General features: G+C 51.1%; 1 protein-coding gene across 1 annotated transcript; it reads right to left on the bottom strand.

The window, feature by feature from the left end:
- Window positions 1-12,899: 12,899 nt before the first annotated feature.
- LOC102453899 (uncharacterized) lies at window positions 12,900-27,203 on the bottom strand. Its single transcript, XM_089771060.1, has 4 exons — window positions 27,109-27,203; window positions 23,176-23,376; window positions 22,177-22,290; window positions 12,900-16,821 (listed from the first exon to the last, which is right to left on the bottom strand). Exons 2-4 carry the CDS (start codon window positions 23,312-23,314, stop codon window positions 15,359-15,361), a joined length of 1,716 nt encoding a protein of 571 aa, XP_089627186.1. The 5' UTR covers window positions 23,315-23,376; window positions 27,109-27,203; the 3' UTR covers window positions 12,900-15,358.
- Between the last annotated feature and the right edge of the window lie 451 nt (window positions 27,204-27,654).

Below are 27,654 nucleotides of genomic sequence, written 5' to 3'. Positions count from 1 at the left end.
CTAGGGGGCTGTGCCTGCTGCTTGCTAAACTCGGCAACCTCCCTCTCTCTGGGGGAAGGGTGTTTGGCTCGGGGAAGGGGGCAAAAGCAGGCTGGGGGTAGGTATCTGGCCAGGGGGCAGGAGCAGTCTGGGGGTGCAGGGTCTCAATGAAGGGTGTGTGTGAAGAGGCTGGGGGTGCAGTCTGGGTAGGATGGTGAGTGAGCGGGCTGGGGGCACAGGGTCTCAGCTGGAGGTGCTATGAGTGAGCAGGCTGGGAGTGTGGAGTCTCGGCCAAGGGAATGTGTGAAGGGGATTGGAGGGGGGAGAACATGTCTCCTGCTCTTCTGGAGCACCAGGAAGCGAGGAGACCGTGTGGCTCCTGCCCCCTAGAGCAACATGGAAGGAGGGGGAATGTGTATCTCTCACCCCCTGCAGAGCACCATGGCCTGAGGAGGGGGAGGCTGTGCAGGCTCCTGCCCCACTAGAGCAACAGGGAGAGAGAAGGAAAGAGGGAGCGAGAAGGTTGGTGGCTAAGGGTGGAGCAATGCTGAGTGACATGATGACATTACTCTGTTGTCCCAAAGGAATTTTTTTGTAACGTATAGAGAGACAAAACCAAACAGATATATCCTGGCTTGAAGGTTTGTATAACCTTTAAACCTGGGAGAGGACATTTTTTATAGTAGACTTAGGGCTCCATGAAAATGTTGGTTTATCGTAGTATCATAGAACATTAGAACTGGAAGGGATCTCAAGAGATCAAAGTCTAGTCCCCCACTTGCATGGCAGGACCAAACACAAGCTATCTACACTGCAAACTTATTTAAGAATAAGCTATGCTGGAAGATATCTTCCAGAATAGCGTATTTCAAAACAGTGCATCTACACATAAAAAGCGCATGAAAATAGCGCTTTATTATTTTGAAATAAGAGTGTCCACACTGATAGAATGTGGAAGTAGAGGGCAAAATTGTGAGAGATGAGGCCTCTTGTCTCCTCCTGAGGCAACAGGACTTCCTCGTCCCTTTGAATCTGTGCAGAGGTAAGCAACACGGGCCTGGCTGAAGGTTTTGCACTGAGGCTTAAACCTGAGCTGTCTGCCTCATTAACAGCTGCTGCAGATTCCCCAATAGCTCAGCTGGTAGAGCAGTGGACTTGAACGGGAGGACCATGTGGAGGAGGCAGTGCTCATGTAGATCTGTCTGAGGGTGTTAGGGGGACCACTCCAAGATTTTGGTTAAGGGCCGCACTCTTCCATGATATTAATGGAGGAGATGCAGGGTCTGGGATGGAAGTTGGGTGCAGAGAGGAGCTTTGCGTAAGGGATTGGGGTGCAGGAGGGAGACTGGAGTCTGGGAGGGAGTTTGGGTGAAAGAGGTGGTTGTGACCTAGGGCGGGGGAATGGAGTTTAGAGGTTTGGGGTGTGACCTAAGATAGAAAGGGATTGTGATCTGAGAGAGGAGATTGGGATCCCAGATCTGGGAGGAGGTATATGCAAGAGGGGGACAGAGGGTTTGGGTATGTTGAGTGGGGGGGCAGAAGTTTATGGCAGGGAGGGGTGGGGTGCCAGAGGCAGGCTGTGACCAGGAGACTTACCAGCCAGCAGCCAAACCAGCCTGCCTGCCTGCAGAGCTAAGACTTGCAGAGCTTAAAATGTTTCCTAGCCAGCCAGCCTGCCTGCTTGCCTGGCCATCTACTTCATTGAATAACTGAGCCGAGGAGAGGGGGTGTGGTTCTTCGTGGCTGCCTGTTACTCAAAGAAGCAGCTCCCATTGGCTGGTTTCTGGCCAGAAACTGCTTCATTGAATAACTGAGCCGCGGAGAGGGGGCCTGACCTATCTGGTTTGATTCCTGGCAATTTTATAGTATTGAAGTTAACAAGATCCTAACATATCTCCCGTGTTTCATGCAGCACCACACAAATAACCTGGGGTAAGTGACTGGTCTTTGGGACTGGGCACAACCTGGGCAGGGTCACGTGACCCCAGCTGGCCACCACACAGGGCCCTTGGCGTATTACCCACACGCGTGGGTGAAGACATATGACATTCGCCTGACCCTGGGATGGGACACAGCAGGATGCCCTCCCTCCACAAGCCCCCTCTACACTGAGGCAGGGGACATCTCCCCCTCCACACACACACACAACCACACTATATACAGCACAGGGGCATGGGTGCAGTCCCGGGCCAGCTCCCACTTCCAGGGATAGAAGGACATCCCGAACATGGCCTGCGTGCAAAGCACATCGGCTCTGATGATGCGGAGAACTGTCGTCCTCGCCTTGCAGAGTGGGGCTGGGCTTCACTCACTGCGTCCCTAGGGATAACTGGCCACTCCTCTTGTTTCTTCACAGCCGCACCAGCTATGAGTGCAGGGTGCACCACCCCATGTGGGACATCTTCCCACACCTGGGCACTCTGCACCTGACCTGTAACAAAGAGGACTACCAGCGGCAGCACTTGGGGGCGCTGCGAGCCCTGTACTGCACCCTGGACTACTGGGTGCACAGAGACCTGCAGCTCAGGTGGGAGAGCTGGCAGGAGCAGCTTGCCCAGGGCTGTGCCATCTGTGAACACCTGCAGACCCTGGTGCAGAGATTGCTGCCTCCTGCCGCTCCAGCCCCTGCTGACTCCCTAGCTACCGCTCCTCCTCCCACTTCTTCTTCCACACCTTCCACCCCCTCCCCCCCCCCAGGAACGCCAAGGCCCCCGCACCTGCGGTGCTGGGAGACAGTTGGGCCGGTGAGACCCCAACCCTGAGCTTCTCCTCCCCCTTCCAGCTCCCTCCTCCCAGGTTTACTCCTCCTCTCTCCTCTCCTGCCTTCTTTCCCCAGTCTCAGCTGAGTTTCTTTCCCCCTGCTACCCCATTTTTGTTCAATAAAGAGAGTTTGTTTTCTTGAACACGTGTCTTGTATTGTACATCTGGAAAGGGGGTGAGGGAGGAGTCAGTGGAAGGACATGTGGGAGAGATGAGGCTCAAGCCCCCAGGGGGCACATCATAGAGACTGTTTGTGCCCCTCCTGTGCTGGTTCAGGGAGGTCGCCGTGCACTTCTGGGGCCGATGCCCCCTCCCGCAGCGTGCCCGGCAGAGCAGCCAGTGCACTTCTGGAACCCCCAGAAATGGTGCTAAGCTGCGGGACTTCCATTTTTGCTGGAGGGAGGTAGTGTGGCTTCTCGGAGGTGGGTGGAAAATAGGGGATAGGGCCGGACGCCTCACGATCAACTCGTCAAGGCCTCGTGATCAACCTGTTGGTGACCATGGATGTAGAGGGAGGCCTGGGATGTATGTCCCGTTGATAGCCCCCCCGCAGCTGGGGAAACCCAGGGCACCAAACTCCTCAATGACCGCGTTGACATCGGCAAGGTGGATTGACTCTGCAGAGCAGCACTCTTGTTGATGGCCTTGACCACCTGCAGAGGGGGACACAAAACCGAGAGTCACTGAAGTGACAGGGTGGCTGAGTGCTCCTTCCCCGCCACTGCCCCATGCCCCCACCACCCAGGAGCAAACCCCCCTGCAATCCTGGCCACCACAGGCAGTCCCTAGTGCAGGGGAGACAGAACAAATCCCCCTGGTGAGGGGACTTTCACCACCTCCCCTCCCTTTCCCTAGGGCAGCCCATTCCCTCCTTGCACTCCCCTCCCCTTCCTGGCACAGTGGCCGGAGATTGCCATACCTGCATGAGCACTGCTACGATGGTGGATCTTCCCACGGCAAACTGATCGGTAGCTATCCGGCATGGAGAGCTTCCATAGGGTGATGGCCACACGCTTCTGGAGGGAAATGGTGGGCCTCATGTGCATGTCCCGTCACTACAGAGCAGGGTGAGTCACTCACAGAGCTCCAGGAAGAAGTCCTTCATCCTAAAGTTCTGGGTCCATTGTTGGTCTCCCCAGCACTCCAGGATGATGTGGTCCCACCAGTCGGTTCTGGTGTCCAGATGCCAGATGCGGTGGGGCACGCTGGTGTCCAGGAGCTGCAGCTGCTCCTCCACATACCCCAGAATGGTTTGGAAGAAGGCCTGGGGGTTGAGTTGCTGCAGATCTTGCGAGGCAGCCAGACAAGACACCGAGCTCCAGTGGGTGTCAGACAAGGCAGGAGACAAAAAATTCTCTGGTGAGCCTGAGGACAAGCCAAAGCATGTGACACATGAGGCCTTTGCAGCGCCCAGCCCCAGCAGCTCCCACCGAGATTTGAACTCATCTTGCAGGAGTAAGAGCCCTGAGTGCTGCCCTATTCACCCTGTATCCTACAGCTGGGGAGTCTGTTGACCACACCACCACTCGCTTAGCTGGGTCACAATGGAGCCCTGTCTCATTCCCACTTGGACGTAGCTTGGCTTGTTTTCCTTTCACCCAGAACCCCCCTCTTCTCCTGGGCTCCAAGGAGCCATCCCTGGCTCACGCTGCTTAGTGACATTGAGGTGCTGAGTTTCTGCCTTGCCTCCTCAGCTTGACTTTCCTCCTTGCCCCATTTCTGCCTTGCTTCTTCCTTGGGCAAGTCTCACAACGGAGGCAGCAGGAAAAGCCGGCCCCATACGCCAGCCTTCGAAGGCAGCGAAAGCCAAGCCACAAGCCTCCCACAAGTGCCTGGCCTGACTCATCTCCCTTCCCCAGGCTGACACCAAGGTGCATTCTCAGCTGATGTCACCACCTTCTGTCAGATGGGTGTTGAGCTTATCCCAGGCACAGGGCAGGCAGCACGAGCTGTGCTTATCCTGACACCAAGGGGAGTTGCAAGAAGAGAAGACACTGTTTTTGAACCAAGGACCTTTTATGTGTTAAGCAAACATAACTACTGTACTGCAGAAACAGCCTCAGAGCCTTTTTTTCCTGTACAGTAAGAGTTACAGGCAGTCCCCAAGTTACACTTACGAACGGGACTTTCTCACCCTGGAGCTTGCAGGCAGCAGGACCGCCCAGAGCGCAGCGGTCCCGCCACCTCGACCTCTGGGGCGAGAAAAGCTGCTCCGGGTGCCCCTGGTCTGCTGGGGACCGTCTCCAGCAGACCAGGGACACCTGGAGCAAAGCTGGGGAGGCGCGAGACCCTACCGCGGCTGCAGCTTTGCTCCCAGTGTCCCTGGTCTGCTGGAGACGGTCCCCAGCAGACCAGGGGCACCGGGAGCAAAGCCGCAGCAGCGGCGGGGTGCCGCGCCTCTGAGGCTTTGCTCCCCGTGTCCCTGGTCTGCTGGGGGGGGGGGGGGCGCAGCTAGTGCGCCCCCCCCCAGCAGACCAGGCTTTTGTTGTGGACCCTGGGGCAGAGCAGCTGGGGTGCTGCTGATTGGTCCCGCAGCACTGCTCTGGGCACTACTGGACCAACCCAGCAGCACCCCAGCTGCTCTGCCCCAGGTGTCCTGATTCAGCCGCTGCTGAAACTGACCAGCGCTGACTACAGGAAGCCCGAGGCACAGTTGCTCTGCCCCGGGGTTCCTGGAATCAACCGCTGATCAGTTTCAGCAGCAGCTGAATGGGGACGCTTGGGGTTCTTAAGTTGAATCTGTATGTAAGTCAGAATTGGCGATCAGTTTCAGCAGCGGCTGAATCTGGACGCCAGGTCCGACTTACATAGAGATTCAACTTAAGAACAAACCTACAGTCCCTATCTTGTACATAACCCGGGGACTGCCTGTACTCTTTGTTACTCTGGGCAGGAGAGGAATTCACCTTTCCTGGAACATTGTTATCAGCACTGATTTTAACAATGAATTCCTCTATAAGTGAAAATGAATGTGCATACAAGTCAAAGGTAGATAGACTGAGCAGCTGGAGGGCCAGCCAGAGAGCTGAGAGTCACAGGTGCCCACCAAAAGCACTAGCTGTAGGTCTGTACCAAAGGGGGTCCGAGCTCGTCGGGTCGCCGGGCCTCCTGCCCCCTCCCCACGAGTGTGCGTCCCCAGCAAGTCTAATCTTCCCACTTTCAAGGCGGGAGATTCGAATTGTCGACCGCGTTTGGTGCAGCCGCACGGGCGGTCCTCTGACCATATGCTTCTCCCCTCCTTATGGAGGGGGAGGGAAAGGGGGGCCCGGGCCTGCCCTCACTCACGGGCCCCAGCCCAGGGCCCTAAGGACACGGAAGTAGCTAACTCCGGTCCGGCTGACGGGGCTCCTTGCCGCAACTCATCAGCCCGCGAGCCTAAGTGAGCTCTGCCCTGGGCTGCTTCCTCTCCCTCCTCAGGTGTCCCTACTCCCCCCCCCTCAGGGTGGTCACCTTTGATTCGTCCGTCAGCCTGGCGGTCGGGCGTCCGTACGCCCACAACCTGCGCTGGGCTGGCTCTACAGTCGGGGTGGCTGCCGGCACTGCGCTCCGAGAGGGGAGTTGCTCCTCCTGACCTCCGCCTCCCTTTCAGTAACCCTCCCCTCCTGCTCGCTGCCGCACGTTTCTCCCCCCCCCCCCCCCGAGCGGAAGGGGTTACCCTTTTTAAACTCCCCGCCGGGCTACGGCCCCCGCCCACGTCACCGGGCAGGCGTTGCCACGGCCGTCCGTCCAGTCCCCTGATTGGCCCGCTCTCCTGCCCAACAGGGCGGGGAAACGCCGCCCACGCTGCCCCTGCGCCGTCTGCCGCTTCGCCGCCGCTTGTGGGTGCGGCCCGCTTTCCCTGCCCCGGCGCGGCTCGCATGCACGCCGCACACCGCTGGCAAGCCCCCCCCCCTTGCTGCTAGAAAGGCCTGCTCGGCGGCGCCCCAGGGACGGGCGGGGGTCGCCCCGTCACAAGGTCCCATGGTGTAATGGGTAACACTCAGGACTCTGAATAGTTCAGTGGAATGTGCTGGTTGGCTATAAAGCCCTCACACTTGAAGTGCTTTGGCTTCCTTGCACTGCTCAGAAATCCTGCAGCAGAAGAGGACTCCAAAGTACTCAGACTACCAGCAAATGCTATAGAGTCACTGAGTGAAGGCTTCTTATCAGGAGAGAAGCAAGCACAAGCAGAGAGTTGTTCAATGATACCGCCCTCAGCTACATACAGTTCATAGATCAGGTTCTAAGCATTCTTGGGCCTGGTCTTCACAAGACCAGAAGGGTCAGACTGATCCTGCTTGAAACTAGTGCTTTTATTGACCGCTCTTGTAATTGTGATGTTCGCAACATCTAGTGGCACAGAGTTCCACAGTTTAACTGTGCATTGTGTGAAAAAGAATACTTCCTTTTGTTTGTTTGAAATCTGTTGTCTATTAATTTCATTCTGAGTCCCCTACCCTTTTTTTTTTGCATTTTTGCATTTTCATTTCATTTTTATCAATCGAAGTAGTTCATTTATCAAAATACTCAGCCAAAAACCCCTTTCACCCACCTCTAGAGGCAAGTCTTTGAAATTCAACATCAGAAGAGAAGGGTAATTAGCTGCTTCCATTCCTAAGGTCTTACTGCTGAAGGATTCTGAGGGGGAACATTGCCTGCCCCCTGTTGGTTGTCTCTCTCCCCAGGCGAAGTGGGGGGCAATAGAAGCTCACCCACCTTGGCCTTTGCAGTAATTGCACCTGAGAAAGAGGAGTGAGACTCACAGCACAAAGAACAGAAAAAAAAGTTTAATTCCCAGCAGACATGCAGTGCCTTTGTTCCAGTAAAAGCCAATCACTGCAGCGATGGCTGTGAGAGCAAATGCCAGGTATTCACGAGAGAACAGCGCTTCGGTGTCTTTATGGAATGACACGTGTGCTGCAGTATTGCTGCGTGTGCCAGAGAGCCCTTCAGTTCTACCCACTAGTGAAAGGACAAGGGCAGCTGGAATCACCCAGCTCTGCAGACAGCAGATTTTATGCCCTGTTTTGCCTTGTTGAGGGAGAAGGTGCAAAATGTCCCTGTAGTGTTCTGTCACATCAAAGGTCCCCTGCATCTTTCACTAAGGTTGCAATGTCCTTGCAGCTTTTCTCAGCAAGGTGAGATTGTGTTCCCTGACTAGGGATCAAAGCTCATCCCAGCAGTGAGAGCCCTGAATCGAAGTCTCTAGACCACCAGGGAGGTGAGGGTCTGGGCTTTTTTTCTCAGCAATGCTGAGCTTTCTCAGGCAATTTTCCTAATTTGCCAAATTTTCGTGCAATTCAGGGAGTTGGTTCATTCTCCCTTCCCCAGACAGGATAAAAACAGAAAGTCACATAACATGAGAGCAGCCAGACTGGGTCAGACCGAAGGCCCATCTAGCCCAGCATCCTGGCTGTTTCCTGAGAAAACTTTAAAAAAGAATCCAAAAATCAGCAGGCTGGTTTCTGTAGTGCAGTTGGTAGCATGTTTGCAGAGTGTGCAAAAAGTCCCTGGCTAAAAACCAGGCAGGGAAATTGAAGCTTTTAACATCTAGGCTGTGTCTAGACTGGCCAGTTTTTCTGGAAAATCAGCCTCTTTTCCGGAAAAACTTGCCAGCTGTCTACACTGGCCGCTTGAATTTCCACAAAAGCACTGACTTCCTACTGTAGGAAATCAGTGCTTCTTGCGGAAATACTATTCTGCTCCCGTTCAGGCAAAAGTCCCTTTTGCACAAAGCTTTTGTGCAAAAGGGCCAGTGTAGACAGCTGAGATTTGTTTTCTGCAAAAAAGCCCCGATCGCGAAAATGGCAATTGGGGCTTTTTTGCAGAAAAGCGCGTCTAGATTGGCACGGATGCTTTTCTGCAAAAAGTGCTTTTGTGGAAAAGCGTCCGTGCCAATCTAGATGCTCTGTTCCGAAAATGTTTTTAACGGAAAACTTTTCCGTTAAAAGCATTTCCGGAAAATCATGCCAATCATGCAGCTCTAGAGAAGGGGATTTGCCTGCCTGGGGAGGGAAGGAACGGACCAGCACTTGGGAGCTTGGCTGCCAGCTGCTTAGCACAGCTGAACGTAGAAGAATCCCAAGCCTTGGTTCTGCCAGCCAACGGCTTCCCCTCTTCCATTTCTTTTCAGCTAATTACAAATTGTCACAACTGTAGGTGAGAACGAGTATGCATAAAACTAGCTGTGCTGTAGAACGGTTATGTGGTGAAGGAGAAATGTCCCCTTGGCCTCCCTGAGTAATTCACACATGCAAGAAAACTGCAGTTTAGAAGAACAGTGTCAGGATGGCCAAGTGGTCTAAGGTGCCAGACTCAAGATCCTCTCTTTCCCTCAGCCTTGGGTGCTCTGTGAGGAGAACTGGCCTCATTTCAATATCTTCTCCTGACATTACAAGACACTTACTTAGGATTTCTCTTAGGGTACGTCTAGACTACAGGGTTTTGTTGACAGAAGTTTTGTCGACAGATACTGTCGACAAAGCTTCTGTCGACAAAGAGCATCTACACTACATTCAGTTCTGTCGACAAAGCAAGCTGCTTTGTCAACATGGCAGTGTAGACGCAAGGACAGTTTACATGCAATAATGCTTCCTGTCGACAGAACTCTGTTGACAGAAGGTGTTATGCCTCGTGAAATGAGGTTTACCAGCGTCGACAAAACTGCTGAGTCCTGTCGACGTTAAGGACGCAGGTATAGTTTTGTTGACAAAAGTCCACTTTTGTCGACAAAACCCTGTAGTCTAGACACACCCTTAGAGTTGTGGCAAGAGAACTTGGAGTGAATTCAAAGACCTGCAGAAACTGGGCATTCAGGACATCTGACTGTCACGGACTCAGGTCGTGCCCACATTGGGAATGGTCCCTGGGGGGAACCCCCTTCAGTGTGACAGATCCTTCAGGGGTGTCCTGAGAGGTGAGGCAGCTGCAGGGAAGCCAGGAGTCAGCTGCCAGCCAAGAGTCAATGGTGTCCAGAGAAAGACAAGTCTGCAGGTTCCATGGTATAAGGGGAAGCGCTCAGGACTTTGAATCCTGCAATCTGAGTTCCAATCTCAGTGGGACTTACTGGTGAAATGCTGGTTTGCTGCAAATCCTTGGAAAGCCAAACCTTTGGCTTCCTTGTGCTTAAATGCCCCAGAGTGAGTCTTTTCCTTCCTGCTGGGTGACTGATACCCACTAGAGTTAGGTCTTTGACCTGACTGCTTCAATGGGGTGGCTGCAGCATGTTGGGGCTCTAGAACTCAACAGTTCAGCTAGAGATTGAGAAGGGTTGAGGTTGTATCTTGCACTGCTTCACCTGATGCCCACATGTTTGGTCCCTGTAACTGCCAGGCTCTTCCTCTTGCTCCCAGGTTATTTCAGGGAAGGAGCAGCAGGGCCAGGCTGCATAGTCAAGGCAAAATCAGAGACTGGCCCCCAACCCACCTTTCCTCCTTCAGGCACATGGAGCAATGGCAGTTCTATGGGAAGGCTCAAAAGTCACAGAGCAACTGAGGCAGGGCAAGAGGAGGGGAGGACCATGCCTACGTGTTGCCTGAGGTCTTCCACAAAGATCACAGCCAGTCTGCTCTCCACCCCCAAATGTCCACTCAGCCTGCTCCCAGACCAGCACGTGCTCTGTGGCCAACATCACAAGGTGCCAGGCAATCAGGGCTAATCCCCCAGTGAGGCCTCTGACCATTGCTACACAAGAGGCTCCATTGGGAGGTGGGGCAGGAGCTATTTCCCCAAGAGGCTTTTCCTCTTCTCCTGAGCAGCACAGTAGAAATTGTGACTCTGGCAGTTAGTTGGCGAGAGCTGGCACGTGAGCTCCGCCCACCTGGATGGCACCTAGCATGTGACAGGGCCTGACACTGCAGAGAGGTTTTACCTTTCACAGGAAATCTGTGTTTTGCTATTTCTGAGGCTGTGAGCAACTGCCCTGACTCACCCATCTTGTTCCAGAGCCCACAATGTTCCTGTAGCCACCTGCAGCCTTTTTCTGAAAGGGCCCACTGGGGGCTGTCTAGCTCAGCTGGTTAGCGTGATAACCCCAAGATGGGGGGGTTCAAGCTGACATTGGCCACTCAAGCTTCTTCAGTAGCAGCAAGTCTTCCTTTATCTGACTGCTTTAGGCAGGGAGGTCAAAAGAGGAAAGGGAAACAGACTGGCTGCGTCTAGACTGGCGCTCTCTTGTGCAAATACTTTTAATGCAAGAGTTCTTGCGTTAAAGTATTTGCACAAGAGAGCATCTACACTGGCATGTGCCTTTGCACAAAAGCATCCCGTGCCCGTGTAGATGCTCTCTTGCACAAGAAAGCTCTGGTGGCCATTTTCACCATCGGGGCTTTCTTGCGCAAGAAATTCCTGTCCCTATCTACACTGCCCTCTTGAGTAAGAACACTTGCACAAGAGGGCTTATCCCTGAGCGGGAGCATCGGAGTAATTGCGCAAGAACCACTGATTTTGTACAGTACAAAGTCAGTGTTCTTGAGCAAATACTTGCGGCCAGTGTAGACAAGCGGCAAGATTTTGCACAAAATCTTGCCAGTCTAGATGCAGCCCGAGTGTTAAAGAGGCAGCTGGACCCTCTTGCCATCAGTGTCTCACCACCCATCTTCCCTACCACTGGAAGCCATAGTCCCTCTCACCCACAGTGTCAGCCCGGGAAGGGAGGCAGGAATGGGGCAAAGTAGTGAGTCAAGCTGTGAGAGGCAGGCAAAACTCATCTTGCCTTGCAGGGCCACTTGCAATAGTTTTTCTTGTGCACTGCAGCTGAGAAAAACATCCCCGAGAGAGAAGTGGGGGCCCCAAAGCCAGGTGAGCAAGTGCAGAAGTAGCTAAGTTGGGAAAGCATTAGACTGAAGATCGAAAGATGCCTCGTTCAATCCTGGGCTTTGGCAGAAGCCTTTGTCCTTGAGGCTGAGCCCTTGTTTGGCATCTGTGTGGAGCCCAGTTGTGCTTCTTGGAAGAGCCTTGTCTTCCCTGCTGCTCCATCAAGGAGCCAGCATGCCCTGCCTCCGCCAGGGGAGGGAAAGAAGCTCTCCTCGGAGCCAGAGTCAAACCAACCACCTAAGGGTCACTTGCTAAGCACCTACTACAATCCTCTGCTCTGTCAGCTGAAGTACTGAAGGGTCTCTATGGACTGTTGCTTTATGCAGGTGGGCCTGTCTGTAAGTATCAGGGCAAGTGCCATCCAAATGGGTGGCATCCCTGGGGAGGGGCAGAAGAACCCACCAGCAGAGTGGGTTATCACATGTGCTTCACACAAAAGGGCCCCCGATTGAGACAGAAATGAGCTCTCTCGTTCTTTGTGGCTCCTTTTTCTGCACAGACACATGGCTACATGCAGCCCTGTGCTGCTTTAGTTCACTCCCGGCTGTCTGCCACCTGCAACAACTGAGCTTAGGGGCAGTGTTCCCTCTAACATGTTGTAGTCTCAGGTGGGTTGAATTTCTGTTTGGGTGGATTAAACTTTCTTATGTACAACACCAATATTGAGTGTGGATGTGCACCACCAGTACAAACAAAACACACACACACACACACACACACACACACACACACACACACACAGAGAGAAAACAAAACTCAAAGAATAGAAGCCCCAGGACAAATTAACACATGGCTTCAGGTGCTGTAGACAGATGCATGTTTCAAAGAGCTTGCAAATAAAGTTTCATCCTACAAAATAACGAGCATAGCACCTAGTACTTGTTACTTCTGACTCATAAGAGCCACAAGTCTACCTCTTAGCTAAAATCTGGCTTTAATGCAACACAATATACCATGTATTAATTAGTAACACAGGATTTTTAAAAAAATCATTAAGGTCACAGTTTTAGATATCTGCAACACTCCAAAAATATGTTAAAAGAATCTTTTTCTTTCTTACCTTAAGCCTCTAAAACCTATGTAAACTTTGTTTGAAACGTAATCATGCAAATGTCCTGGCATATATACACCCTATACAGCCTGCTCTCCCACCTCCTCCAATCCTGCCACAGAGAAGACTGCAGCAAGTGAATCAGACTCTCCAAACAAACTGCTCCCTGCCTCCACCTCACTGCACAGATCCCTTGCACCCACCCACTTCCCCTTCTCCACCTATCCCTATGCAATCTGCTCCTCCCAGCCCAGGTGAATCACAGAATCATAGAGCTGGAAGAGACCTCAGAAGGTCATCAAGTCCAGCCCCCTGCCCAAGGAAGGACCAATCCCAACTAAATCAACCCAGCCAGGGCTTTGTCAAGCCGAGACTTAAAAACCTCTAGTGATGAAGATTCCACCACCTCCCGGTAACCCATTCCAGTGCTTCACCACCCTCCTAGGGAAATAGTTTTTCCTAATATCCAACCTAGACCTTCCCCACTGTAACTTGAGACCATTGCTCCTTGTTCTGCCATCCGTCACTACTGTGAACAGCCTCTCTCCATCCTCTTTGGAACCACCCTTCAGGAAGTTGAAGGCTGCTATCAAATCCCCCCTCACTCTTCTCTTCTGCAGACTAAACAAACCCAAATCCCTCAGTCTCTCCTCATAGGTCCTTGTTGGACCTCCTCGGATTTCTTTTGGCCCAATCCTCTAATCTGTCTAGGTCACTCCGGACCCTATCCTTGCCCTCCAGTGTATCTACCTCTCCCCCTAGCTTAGTGTCATCTGCAAACTTGCTTAGGGTGCAGTCCATCCTCTCATCCAGGTCATTAATAAAAATTTGAACAAAACCAGCCCTAGAACCGATCCTTCGGATACTATGCTAGAAACCGACTGCCAACCTGACACTGAGCCATTGATCACTATCCATTGGGCCTGACAGTCTAGCCAGCTTTCTATCGATCTTACAGTCCATTTATCCAGCCCATATTCTCTTAACTTGCTGGCAAGAATATTGTGGAAGACTGTATCAAAAGCTTTGCTAAAGTCAAGGTATATTACACCCACTGACTTTCCCAAATCTTCAGAGCCAGTTACCTCATCATAGAAGCTAATCAGATTAGTCAGGCACGACTTGCCGTTGGTGAATCCATGCTGACTATTCCTGATCACTTTCCCCTCTTCCTTGTGCTTCAAAATGGATTCCTTGAGTGTCCCCCCTCCATGATTATTCCAGGGACTGAGGTAAGGCTGTCAGGTCTGTAGTTCCCTGGATTGTCATTCTTTCCTTTTTTAAAGATGGGCACTACATTTGCCTTTTTCCAATCTTCCGGGATCTCTCCCGATCTCCATGAGTTTTCAAAGATAATAGCTCAAGGCTCTGCAATGACACTTGGTAACTCCCTCAGTACCCGTCGATACATTAAATCCGGGCCCATGGATTTGTGTACGTTATTTTTATTAATAAAGCATTTTAGCTATAACAATACTTACATTAGAGACACTTAAAACCAAGGTGAGCTGCTGAAACGTTCCTGTTACAATACATTAACTTTTTGTCCCATTGTGATTAGCAAAACTGGAAACATACAGGTATTTGGCCTTGACTCTCAAAATCCTAAATATTAGTCCTAGCTATGTAATATCTGGTTTTCAGCTACCAATGGCTGGACATACAAAATAGCTCACTGCAGTGCTGTCAGGTTTAATTCTCCCACACAACCATGACAGCTTCCATTGCTTAACAGCCTTTAGTGAGGGACCTTGTCAAATGCTTTCTGAAAGTCTAAGTACACTGTATCCACTGGAGCATACATATTTATTGACTCCCCTCAAAGAATTCTAATAGATCAGTGAGGCATGATTTCTCTTTACAGAAAGCATTGCTGTTCTTTACTATTACTTCAACCAATATCCTTGGTACTGAAGGCAGACTTCCCCACAAGGAATGCTTGAGATTGCCTCTGGATCCTTTTTCAAAAAAATTGGCATCACATTAGCCATCCTCGAGTCAGCTGTTACAGAAACGTAAAGGACAGGCTCCATATCACAGTCAGAAGTTCACTGTAGGCACCCAGGCTCTTGGCTATCCCCTAGCCCCCAGTGCAATTCACAAGTCAGGGGAAGGCAGGCAAGGGCCCAATCTGGCAGGCTCAACCAGAGGGTGCTTCCCACTACACAAAACAGCTTGGGAGAGGGTGGAGGGAGATGATTCCTTCCCAGCTTTGAGCCCAGGGGCTTGGGTGCTTCCCCAGGCTGAGGAAGCAGGCAGTTGAAATCAACACCAAGTCAGTTTTCATTACAATGGGGTCATGTGCAAACTCTGTCACCCATTCCAGTTTGTGTTTAGAAGAATTTTCCCCAACCTGTGGCAATTGGAAAGCTGGACTACTTTTCCCATTTCTAGCACTTTCCTTTTATACCATTTGAAATAAATGTCTTTTTCATTGCATCACAGAACACTAGAAGTGGAAGGGACCTCGAAAGGTCATTAAGTCCAGCCTCCTGCCCTCACAGCAGGACCAAACACCATCTAAATCATCACAGAGATATTTCTCTAACCAGCTCTTAAATATCTCCAATTATAGAGATTCCACAACCGCCCTAGGCAATTTATTCCAGTGCGTAACCACCCTGACAGTTAGGAGGTTTTTCCTAATATCCAACCTAAAGCATCCTTGCAGCAAATTAAGCCCATTTTCCCAAGGACAGCACCATTAAAAGGCTTCTCACCCATGTGGGTTCTCTGATGTTCAAAAGCCTATCAGCTCAGATTGAACCTTTTCCCTCAGTCAGAGCAGTTATAAGATTTCTCTCCTGTGTGGGTTTTCCTATGTCTAACAAGGTGTGACCTCTGACTGAAGTTTTTCCCACAATCAGAACACCTGAAGGGCTTTTCTCCTGTGTGGGTTCTCTGATGAATAATAAGGCTTGAGACCTGACTGAAGCTTTCCCCACAGTCACAGCAGTTGTAGGGTTTCTCCCCTGTGTGGGTTCTCTGATGATTAATAAGATTTGAGTGCTGACTGAAACTTTTTCCACAGTCAGAGCAGTTGTAGGGTTTCTCCCCTGTGTGGATTCTCTGATGAGGAAGACATGGGCGCCGACTGAAGCTTTTTCCACAGTCAGAGCAGCTAAAGGGTTTCTCCCCTGTGTGGATTCTCTGATGTTGAATGAGGTTTGTGTTCTGACTGAAGGTTTTCCCACACTCAGAGCAGTTGAAGGGTTTCTCACCTGTGTGGGTTCTCTGATGATGAAGAAGACTTGAGCGCCGACTGAAGCTTTTCCCACAGTCAGAGCAGCTAAAGGGTTTCTCCCCTGTGTGGATTCTCTGATGCTGAATGAGGTTTGTGTTCTCACTGAAGGTTTTCCCACAGTAAGAGCAGCTGAAGGGCTTCTCGCCTGTGTGGGTTCTCTGATGACTAATAAGACTTGAGCGCTGCTGGAAGCTTTTCCCACAGTCAGAACAGTTATAGGGCATCTCACTGGTATGTATTACCTGATGTTGAATAAGGAATGAGCGCCGACTGAATCTTTTCCCACAGGTAGAGCACTGAAAGGGTCTCTCTCCTGTGTGGCTTCTCTGATGAATGTTCAGACTTGAGCTCTGCGTGAAGCTTTTCCCACAGGCAGAGCAGTTAAAGGGTTTCTCTCCTGTGTGTATTCTCCTATGTCTAACAAGACTTGAGCGCCGACTGAAGCTTTTCCCACAGTCAGAGCAAATGAAGTGTTTCTCTACTCTGTCGTTTCTCTGGTGTTCAGTAACACTTGATTGGGAATGTAAGCTTTTCCCACAGGCAGTGCAGTCACAGATTTTCTCAGCTGGATGCATTCCCTCATGGGAAATAAGCTTTGAATTCTGACTGAAATTATTCTTACAGTCAGACATGTTGAAAGGGTTCCCACTTGTGTGGATTCTCTGATGTAAAATGAGGACCTGTCTACATTGGAAACTGTTTCTACAATCACTGCAAGTGTAGGGTCCTTCTCGATGGGGGATTTTCTGTAGAACAGTTTCTTTGTTCCTTTTTACCCCTCTGCTCCTGTCCCTGGATTTATCCTGTCCCTCCACCACATAGTTTCCCTGCTGCCTTTCTGGAGTAGGCTGACTCTCACAGGTCTCTCCCTGCTCAGGACTCTGAGAAACATGCCCTTTAGATCTTCCCAGTAACATCCCATGTGGAGCCACTTGTTCCGGACTTTCCTCATGAAGACTCTCCTCATTGTTCTCACTCACCATTCCATCACCTGCTGGGACAGAGACAGAAACCAGACAAGAGTCATTCTCTGTGCTGAGCTGAAAGGGCAACAGGAAAATGGGGAGATAACACCCAAACAACTGCTGTCACAGCTTCAGGAAAATTGGCTTATTAATACCAATTTTCATAAAGCATCTTTGAGATAAGCCTATCTCAAAGATGCTTTATGAAAATTGGTATTCAATTTTCTATGTTACAGGATATGTAACATACAATTTTTAAGGCTATAATCTGCTGAATCTGTATGTGCTATTTTTGTGCATGTATCATTCTTGTATGTGAAATTAGACATATGAAGTGTAGACTTGTTTATGTGGTAATGAGGTAAATGTGGTAATGAGGGACATTAGTGATATGTTAGGAACTTAGGGTACATCTACATAGCAGCATTATTCCAGAATTACTGATGTTATGTCGAAATGACATCATGTGCATCTACAAAACAAGTCTTTATTTTGAAATAATGTCGAGCTGGAGGACTTCTTACTCTGACTCCTGGTAACCCTTATTTCATGAGGAGTAAAGGAAGTCAAAGGAAGAGTGTTTTTCCTTTGACTTCCTGCTGTGTAGACAGTGCTGAAAACTGAATTAAAGCTATTTCAGTGTAAGCTACACAATTGATGTAGATGAGTTGCGTAACTTAATTTGACTTTAGCCCTGCTGTGTAGACATATTCTGAATGACACAGTCTCAAACCAACTACTAATAATGTTTCCATTTTTCCTGTGATCCCAAACAGTGGTTGATCCTAGACAGTCACATGACTATGCCACCTGGTACTGGAATTAGCTAGTGTATATTGTTTAAATTAGTAATTTACTTTGACCTGACTGTTTTCATGTGCAATCACTTAAATCCTATTTTTATACTTAATGAAACCACTTTTGTTTATTAACAATTATTTACACTGGGCTTGATATCTAGGGAGCAACCACTACGCATATCTACAGTCAGTGATGGGGAAATTAGTTAAGAATAGAATTGTCAGACACATAGATTAACATAATTTGTTGGGGAAAAGTCAACATGGTTTCGGTAAAGGGAAATCGTGCATTACTAATCTACTAGAGATCTTTGAGGAGGTCAACAAACATGTGGGCACGGAAGATCTAGTAGCTACAGTGTATTTAAATGTTCAAAAAGCCTATGACAAGGTCCCTTACCAAAAGCACTTAAGTAAAGTAAGTTGTCATGGGATAAGAGGGAAGGTCCTCTCATGGACTAATAGCTGGTTAAAAAACAGGAAACAAAGGTTAGAGATAAATGGTCAGTTTTCAGAATGGAGACAGGTAACTAGCGGTATCCCTAAGGGGTCTGTACTGGGACCAATCCTAGTCAACAGGTTATAAATGATCTGGAGAAAGTGATAAACAGTGAGATGGCAAAATTCGCAGATGATACTAAACTGCTCAAGATAGTTAAGACCAAAGCAGACTGTGAAGAACTTCAAAAGGATCTTACAAACTATGTAATTGGGCATCAAAATGGCAAAAAGAATGTTAATGTTGATAAATGCAAAGTAATGCACATTGGAAGAAATAATCCCAATTACACATACAAAATGATGGGGTCTAATTTAGCTATATCCACTCCAGAGAGGGATCTTGGAGTCATTATGGATAGTTCTCTGAAAACATCCACCCAATGTGCAGCAGCAGTCAAAAAAGCAAACAGAATGTTTGGAATAATTAAAAAAGGGATAGAGAAAAAGACAGACAATATCTTATTGCCTCTATATAAATCCATGGTATGCCCACATCTTGAATATACTTCATACAGATGTGGTTGTCTCATCTAAAAAAAATACATTGGAATTGGAAAAAGTTCACAAATGGGAATCAAAAATGATCAGGGGCTTGGAAGGGATCCCATATGAAGAGAGATTAAACAGACTTGGGACTTTTAGGTTTAGAAAAGAGGAGACTAAGGGGGGATGTGATAGAGGTCTATAAAATCATGACAGATATGGAGAAAATGAATAAGGAAAAGCTATTTACTTGATCCCATCATATATATGTTAGCCCAGTGTCTGTAAGTCTGTAACGCCAAAATGCTGGCTGTTCCCTCTGGGCGGCCTGTGCTGCATGTGGAGTGCGGGGCCCAAACGGCCGCTTCCGCCGCTTGCTCCCCCGCGGCGGCCCGGCTGAGTGGCACAGAAGTCAGCCGAGTGCCACAATGGGAAGCGAAGGGGGGCGGGGCGGTGACGTGCAGCGTGACAGCGGCTCCAGGCCCCACCCACTAGCTGTGAACGTCACCACCCCGCCCCCTTCCCCTCCCGCCGTGGAGCTCGGCTGACTTCTGCGCCGCTGAGCCAGGCCTCCTTGTGGGAGCAAGCGGCTCAAGCGACCGTTTGGGCTCCACGCTCCTCATGCAGCACGGGCCGTTTGGGCTCCGTGGTCTCCTGAGTGAGAGGCAGAAGGGGGAGGGGGAGGAGAAGAGAAAGAGAGAGACAGAGAGAGAGGCAGGAGGCGGAGGAGAGCTGGGGAGGGGGGAGGGAGGTAGTAGGAGGAGAGAGAGAGAGAGAGAGAGAGAGAGAGACCGGCGGCTCAGGAGAGAAGACCGACGTGGAAGAGAGACCTGAAAATCCCGTTTTATGACGGGCTAATTGGCTAGTAATATAAGAACTAGGGGTCACCAAATGAAATTAATAGGTAACAGGTTTAAAACAAACAAAAGGAAGTATTTATTCTACACAATACAGAGTCAACCTGTGGAACTTCTTGCCAGAGGATGTTGTGAAGACCAGGACTTAACAGGGTTCAGAAAAGAGCTAGATAAATTCATGGAGGTTAGGCCCATCAATGGCTAGTAGCCAGGATGGGTAGGGATGGTGTTCCTAACCTCTGTTTGTCAGGGAATTGATGCTGGATGACAAGAGAGGGATCACTTAATGATTACCTGTTCTGTTCACTCCCTCTGGGGCATCTGGCATTAGACAGTATTGGCAGACAGGATACTGGGTTAGATGGACCTTTTGTCTGACCCACTATGGTTGTTCTTTTGTTCGAATGTTATGTTCTTATTGCTTTCATTGAAAAGGGGTGAACTTATGAGCTTTCTCTGTGTAACACTTTTACACAGGGTGTGACTGATTAATTTGGGGGTTTGGTTACTTTTGTGGGTTGGTTTCCTGGGTGCTGAAGCCTTATAGCTGAGCCCCACTGGAGCTGAACTGGTTCAATGTGTATGTTGCTCCGCTGGGGGCGGTACCCCAATTCTCTAGTTGGCTGGGGCAGACCAAAGCTTCTGGCTCAGAAGGACAGGGTGGTGTGGAGCCCCTGAAGGCAGGAAGGGGGGTGTCGATGGCTTGATCACCCCACCGGGGACAACCCCAAATGGATTTCTGGGATCTAACCCATCACAGAAACATCATTAACTGATTTCACCCTCCTTCCTCACAAAACCTTCCCCAGAGGAGAGAATCCATCCTTCTCTGTGGGGAAACATTGGCAAAGCAGTGACGTGTGTGAAGCCTTCTGCTTATTGCTGCTAGCAGGCCACAAATGGGCTTTAGCATCCAACCAAGATGGGGAGGGGGGCAAGGAGCTGGTTGCCACAGAAAAGATCCCACATCCTTCCTGCAGAGACCTCTGCAGCAATTGCTGAGAAGCTCATCTATGTGCCCTCAGGGTGTGTCTGTTAGGCTGGCAGACTCTGAAAAATCGTGTCTGGCTGGCAGATGGTTGGAAGGTAACCTCCTGCCTAACCTTTATTGTTGCTTGCTTAGGAAGTTTCCCCGAAATGACGTATTATTGTAATACTAACAAATAAACAGGGATGACAAGTTAGGGATGGTTGGACTCTTCAGGAGGGGCTTGCCAGGGTCTACCCCCTGGATATATCTTGTGGTCTCCACCAGCAGGAGGAAGATTGTCTCGTTGAAAACTACCGCTGGGCCACTCAAGAGCAGAGGTGGGCAATCATTTTTGATGGGGAGGCACTCTAAGATTTTAGAAAGTGGTCAAGGGCCACATATATCTATATAAGGGGTGTGGGGTGCACAAGCGAGCTCGGGGGAGGGAACTGGGGTGCAGGACAGGGCATGGGGTCAGAAAGGCAGTGTGGGTGAAGGAGGGGTTGTGACCTGGGGCCAGGGATTAGGGTGCAGGGTCCTGGAGGGAGTAGTGGTGCAGGAGTGAATTCTGATCTGGTGGAGAGGGCTGCAGAGTCTGGGAGGGAATTGTGACCTGAGGCGGGATGTGAGTGTAGAGCATTTGCGTGATGGCCTGGGGCAGAGAGTTGGGAAATGGGAGGGACTGGGGTGCTGGAGGCAGGCTCTGACCAGGAGTCACTTAACTTAGTCTGCTCCTAGCCAGCAGCCCAACAGAGTCCCCAAGGCAGGCTCCCTCCTGTAGCAGCCCCAAACTGCTCAAGGAGGTTCCCTCGTGCAGCCCTGGGAGGGGCGGAGGGAAGAGACTTTGCACACTCCTCTGTCACAGGCTAATCATCGCAGCTGGGAGCGTGGTCTCGGGACGAGGGAAGACACAAACTCTCTCATCCCCTGCCAGGGTCATACGGCACCTAAAGGGAACCAGCAACCATTATAAACAGCCGAAGGCTCCCTCTACACCCCACTCGCCCCTGGTGAGGGGGAAAAGGAGACTTGGCTTATGGCAGGCAGCAGGGCGTGTTCGTTGTTGAAAAAGGCTGGCAGCTCCCTCTAAGCACCGCGCACCCCTGACAGTGGGGAGTCGCCAGCCATTTTGAACAGCTTCGGGGTCTCAAGAAAACTGGTCTTGAGCCGGGTCAAATAGCTTGGTGGGCCGGATTACCCCAGCTCAAAAACCTTACCCGGCTTTGGGAATTATTGAAGTTTGGGGGCATTTTACTAACCTGTTATAGACGAGTGTAAGTGCTGGAGATTAAGTAACATGTAGGTTTAGATCAGTAATTCTCAAACTGTGCTCTGCGGAGCCCCAGGGCTCCATGATACATCTCCAGGGGCTCCGTGAGGTTGACAAACTGGAAACATTGATAGGTACAGCACATACAATCAGTGGACCGCTGGGGCGCCGCATATATTTTTACGCATGTAAAGGGCTCTGGAGCCCAAAAAGTTTGAAAACCGCTGGTGTAGATGAAAGCTCTTGTGTGGTCCTGTTTGTGCCAGCCAGCTATCGGTCAGATGGCCACGTCTCCCTGGATTTATTTCTGACACACAGAGTAAAGCTACTGAGATTTTTGGATTAAAGGAACCCCAAATAACACCCCCCCCCCACACACACACACCCCCGACTGGAGTTGAAGACAGGCTGAAGGGTCAGGGTGACTTGATGAAAATGCACAAGTGACACCTGCTATGAGACGACAGAAATTGGTTTCTGAGTTGGTTAAGCAGATTGCTCACCTGTGTGGGTGTTGCTGATGATCTTCCCTTCTTCACAGCCCTGGAGAACTGGGACCCGCAGCTCCTCCCCTCGCTCCACCCAGGAGATCACATGAGCTGTAGAAACTGGAAATCCTGCTCAGGGAGCAATTAATCAAGTGCTGATCAAGTCATTAAGGTCTGGGCCATTACTGCTTCCCGAGCCAGGATCAGAGTCACCCACCCAGAGAAGCTCCATCCCCACCTTGCAGAGACTGGGCTCTGGTACAAGATCCCAGGACACACTCACCTGCCTTGGGAATGGCCCAGCTTATTTCCCAGGGGAGCTAAGTGCTCTGCTGCACTCTCTAGCATTCAGCTAAGTCTCCCTCAGGGCCTGTTCCATCTCCCCATCCCAGGGCAGGACAGGAACACACTGCTCAGAAGGGGAGCCAGGTAGGGCTCAGATGGCAGCTGCCACATGGCAGGTCACTAGGACTTGGAGGGAAAGGACCCAGCAGAGCTCTAGAGCCCCAAGGGCTCTGCCCACAAAGCTCCTGGCTGGGGGGGGGGGGGGGGGGGGCCTCGGCTCGCCCTGCTCTTTGGCTCAGATGATCTACCAGAACCAGGAGGGAGTTTCCTGAGCAGCTAAATGAATCCTTGGCTGGCTTCCTCAGACCCTGCCAAGGGGTACCCTGCAGGCACTAAGAGCAGCAAGACCCAGACCCACAACTCTGGTAACTGCTGTTCCTGCCTGGGCCCTTCACTCACACCTCCGGCCAAGGCAGAACAGGGGCAAGATGGTGGGGAAGCAAACTGAGACCTTGACTGTGGGAAGAGCAGCACCATTGTTATGTCCCTAAACCTGCTTCCCCTTGGAGGGGCCATGGAGGGGCCAGTCTCTCACACAGGAACCAGGATTATTGGGGCAGATACTCCTGACATTGGGGGTGGGAGCAATGAGGGACCCTGAACCAAACACAACCCAGCTGCTCCAGATCCCTCCCAGCTTCTTATACCCGCAGGGACAGGAATCCTTACCCAGCCAGCTCACAGCCTCATAATTCTCCTGCATCACAGCCCAGTAGAGGGCTCTCTGACCCAGGTCCAGCAGAGCCCATTCCTCCTCAGAGAAATACACAGCCACCTCCTCGAAGGACACTGGCTCCACCATAGCCATTTCCTGTCCCTGGCTCTGCAGGCCAGGGGCTGAGCTAGAGACAGACACGGGTGTTCTGCAGCCTGTCGGGGGAGAAGGGCAATTGGAGACATTTCAGAAAGGGCTTTAATCCTTTCCACACCCCCATTCTCCCCAGACTCTGACCCTGTTCACACACTTCCAAGGGCCTAGGCTCTGTTGTTCTGGGCAAATGCTGAGTCTGGATAGTCCATAAACAGCGCACACCAGTTAGATCCCAAATCCATATTAATTTCTCTCAATACCTGGCCTGAGTTTTCTATATTCCTGCATCTGCAACAACAGAATTTGGTTCTGAGCACCCAGTTTTTCTGATAAACAAGCTGCATATTCACCTGTCTGAACACAGAGGTAAGTGTATAAATGTAGGCTCCTTCAGTTAAAACCATTAGTTTTCATTCATGTAGTCCATAAACAACACATACAAGTTAAATCCTAAATCCATATTCACTTTGCTCAATACCTGGCTTGAGTTTCAACATTATTGCACCTGCATCAATGGGATTCGGTTCTTAGTGTGTCCAGTGTGTCCATTAAACAAGCCACTTATTCTGCTGTCTGAATATGGATGAAGGTGTCTTATGTGTAAGCTCCTGTGTTTCAAGTACAAAATTATTTTCAAAAGTATCTCGTTGCTTTCACATTTAATCATCTGGCCTGTAGTGAACATTCAGGAAGCAAAATCTACCCAAGTTGCCGGTGATGTGAAAAAGCATTAAGGCTAGGGTGATCGTATTTCTCTAAGTTGAATACCAGACACCTGGTAAAAATATTCATATTCAAGTGAGCTCAATGGCAATCCATCAGAACTAAGGATGTTAAGGACTAGTTGACTATCCGATATGCAAATGCTTATCAGATAGTCCAGTCAACTAGTCAGTCCCCCTCCCACTTGCTGCCTTTATCAGACAGAGTAGCAAAAGAAGTGGAAGAGCGGGTACTTCAAAGCAGCAGCGCTGCAGGGAGCCTGTATGGGGGCTCCGTGCAGCGCTGCTGCTTTGAAACGCTGAGGCAGCATTCAAAGGGGAAGCACCATACAGCTGAGCCAGGGATCAGCTGTGCAACACTGGCCCTTTGAACGGGGACCCTGGATTTTGGGGAAATTCTTCACGGAACCCGCAGTCAGCTGGAGACTCCCAGGCTGATCCCAGGTTCTGAGGAAATGCCACATGGAGTCCAGGATCAGCTGGGGAGTCCCCAGCTGAACTCAGGCTCTGCGTGGCATTTCAAAGCAGCAGCGCAGCATGGAGCCAGGGGCCAGCAGGGGAATCTGAGTCCTCCGCTGACCCAGGGCTGCATGAGGGTGCTTCCACTTTGAAATGCACAAGAGCCCCTGCTGGGGACTCTTGCACATTTCAAAGCTGGCACGCCCACATGCAGCCTGGAATCAAAGCAGGACTTTCAAAGGAGGAATGGGGAAGTGCCTACCTACTAGTCAAGTAGTCGATGGAAATTCCATTGACTACTCGACTATTAAATTAACCGATATTTAACATCCTTAATCAGAACTGAGCAGTACAAGGGTTCAAATTAACATCAAATCCCTGTTAAACATAATTACTGAGAAGTTGGAGCCTTCTTATCTTTAAGGCTTTAGGTTTCAAAAGGGAGAGGGGGACACCCCCACACACCTGTCTCACATGACTGGGGTGTCTGATCGACCTGGCCCTGGTGCTCTCCTCTGAACCCAGTCTGGCAAGGAGGGAGGACACACTGCCCTCTCTTGGTACCTGGAATCACATCTCCCTGAGACTGTGCATGGGCAGGGCAACACTCTGCAGGGGGATATGGAGGAGCAGGGGGCTATGGGGCATGAAGAGGCAGAGCAGGGAGAGGACAGCAAGAGGGGGAGGATGGAAAGGACTGATGGGGGGCAGCAGAGGGAACAAGTCACCAGCTGCCACCTGCTCACACTAGAGATGTGAACAAGTCAATGAGTTGACTATCCGCTTTCCCCTCTTTTGCTGCCTCTATCACACAGAGGCAGCAGGAGTGGGGAGGGAGGAGGAGAGAAGGGGGTGCTTCAAAGAGGCAGTGCCTTGTGGAGCTTGGGGCCAGACCCTGGGCTCCATGCAGCACTGCAACTTTGAAATGCCGCAGGGAGCCCAGAGCCAGCTGGGGACTGCTTGAGTCCCCCTCTGGCCCCGTGCTCCCTGCAGCACTTTTGCCTTTGAAATGTAGCTACACTTAAAAGTCAAAGGCGCCTTTGTTGACTAATCAAATAGTTGATACAAATTGCATCAATTATTTGATTACCCAATTAATCTCATTTTACCATCCCTAGCTCACACTGACCAGTCATTGCTCCTGGCAGCCCAGTCAGTGCCAGAGGGAAATGGGATGGGGGGGGGGGGAGCCCTGCTGGCTGATGCTGACACACAGCACAGGCTGCACTGCTGGACCAGCTGGGGAAGCAGCTACTGGACCCCTCACTTCATGCTGATGGGCAGGCAGCTGGCGAGCAAGGATCTGGCAACAGGACCCACCAGCACTGGTAGGGAGGGTGACAAAAAATACGGGATAATTTGCCCGTTTGTAAGGAAAAGTCAGGACACCTGCAGCAGGGCTTAAATTCAGCCCTGTCCTTTTAATCCAGGATGTCTGCACACCCTAAGTGCTGGGCAAGAGGCAAAACAGCAGCTCACACAGGCAGCCCCCAGACACTGAATCTCACCCCCCTGGGCAGCGGCTCTCAGCTAGCAGACAGGTGCCTCATAGCCCTGGGAAGTGGGTGCTGCAACACCCCATACTGGAAGTGGGGAAAACCCTCTGTCCCCCTGTCCTGTATTTTTATGAACACTGCAAATGCTCCCCCCACTGAGGTATTTTTTTGACAGTGCCCAGATTCTGTTCTTAACCCTGCTGCCTGCCCCAATTTTGCCCTTTGGCCCCTCTCCTGGCCCTGTAGCCAGCTGTGTGATCCGCCCACCCATGTGGCCAGTTTGGCCCCTGCACAGACTTTGCCCTCCTCCCCCTGCTTTTTCATGAATCAATTTGCCAACATGAACAAACTTAGGTGTGGGGAACCTTTTTTGAGTTGGTGGCCACTGACCCACAGAAAAGTTAGCAGGGGACCACACACAAGTGAGAAATAACAAGCAAACAAACAAAAACCCTCATTGACAGTGACAGGCCCCTGACTGAGCAGAAAGACACTCCTCACTTTCTCCACACACCAGAGCCTGGGGGGGCTCAGCCTAGTAGATTTTGTATGTCCTAGCCCCTGGGCAGTGGCAGGGGGACCAGAAAGCCAGTGCAGGCTCCCCTGTGCTTGGGTGGGTGTGTGTGTGTGTGTGTGTGTGTGTGTGTGTGTGTCCCTGAGCCTTCGGGGGCTGGATCAAGGTAAGACAGGGGCCACATTCAGCCCTCAGGCCTGCGGTTCCTCACTCCTGCTTTATAGTAGTGTGAGCCAGTCAGCTTTAAGCAGACACAGAAGCGGATCCAGGATTCTTTAGACTCTAAAACCACGTCTGGCCGTGGCACCTGACCCGGCAGGGAACCGCTGCCTTGGCTAGTCCCTGGGGCACATTGTGCCAGTCAGATCCCAGCTCTGGGAAGCGGCCTCAGATGCCCCATCCTGGAAATAGGAAACGCCCCACACCTGCCCCACGGGCCGGTTTTGCAAACACTGCAGATGCCTCCTTCCCTCCCCACCCCCCGGCGTCACTTCCATCCTCCCTCCCCTCCAAGCCCGGGTCCCCCTCCGCTCCGTGTCACCCCTCCACACCCGCGCGGTCACTTTGGCCCCTGAACAACGGCCCCCGCCCCGCACACACCGGGCTCCAGCGACACGAACAGCTGGTCTCAGAGTTCGCTTCTTAGGGCGCGCTGCGCAGGCGTCCCCGAGCGGAGTTTGCGCAGTAGCCGCGGCTGAGGCTGATGCCCTCACTCTGCGCGCAGGCGCAGGCAGGCGGGGCTGGAACGCTGGGTGCAGCTGGTACCAGACACCGGGTTCCGCGTTCGGGGAGAGACGTGACGGGGGATGAAGGGAAGGAGGCATCTGCGGTGTTTGCAAAACCGGCCAGAGGGACAGGTGTGGGGTGTTTCCTATTTCCAGGATGGGGCATCTGAGGGCCGCTTCCCAGAGCTGGGATCTGACTGGCACAACGTGCCCGTGGGACTGGCCAAGGCAGCGCTTCCCTGCCGGGTAAAGTGGAGTCGCCTGCTAAAGGGGCTGGATGCCGGGAAAATGTTTTAGATACAGCCCCTGCCGCACACTGCCATGGCCAGACCTTGGTTTTAGGGTCTAAAAAGAACCCCTGATCCGCTTCTGTGTATGCACAAAGTTTCAAAGGAGTTTGCAAATGTGTCCTACCTGCTGT

Source organism: Pelodiscus sinensis, chromosome 19 (assembly GCF_052426305.1).
Source record: "Pelodiscus sinensis isolate ZL-2025 chromosome 19, ASM5242630v1, whole genome shotgun sequence".
NCBI classification, from domain to species: Eukaryota; Metazoa; Chordata; order Testudines; family Trionychidae; genus Pelodiscus; species Pelodiscus sinensis.
The sequence above is the reverse complement of the archived record's forward strand: the minus strand, read 5'-3'. Positions and strand labels throughout refer to the sequence as shown.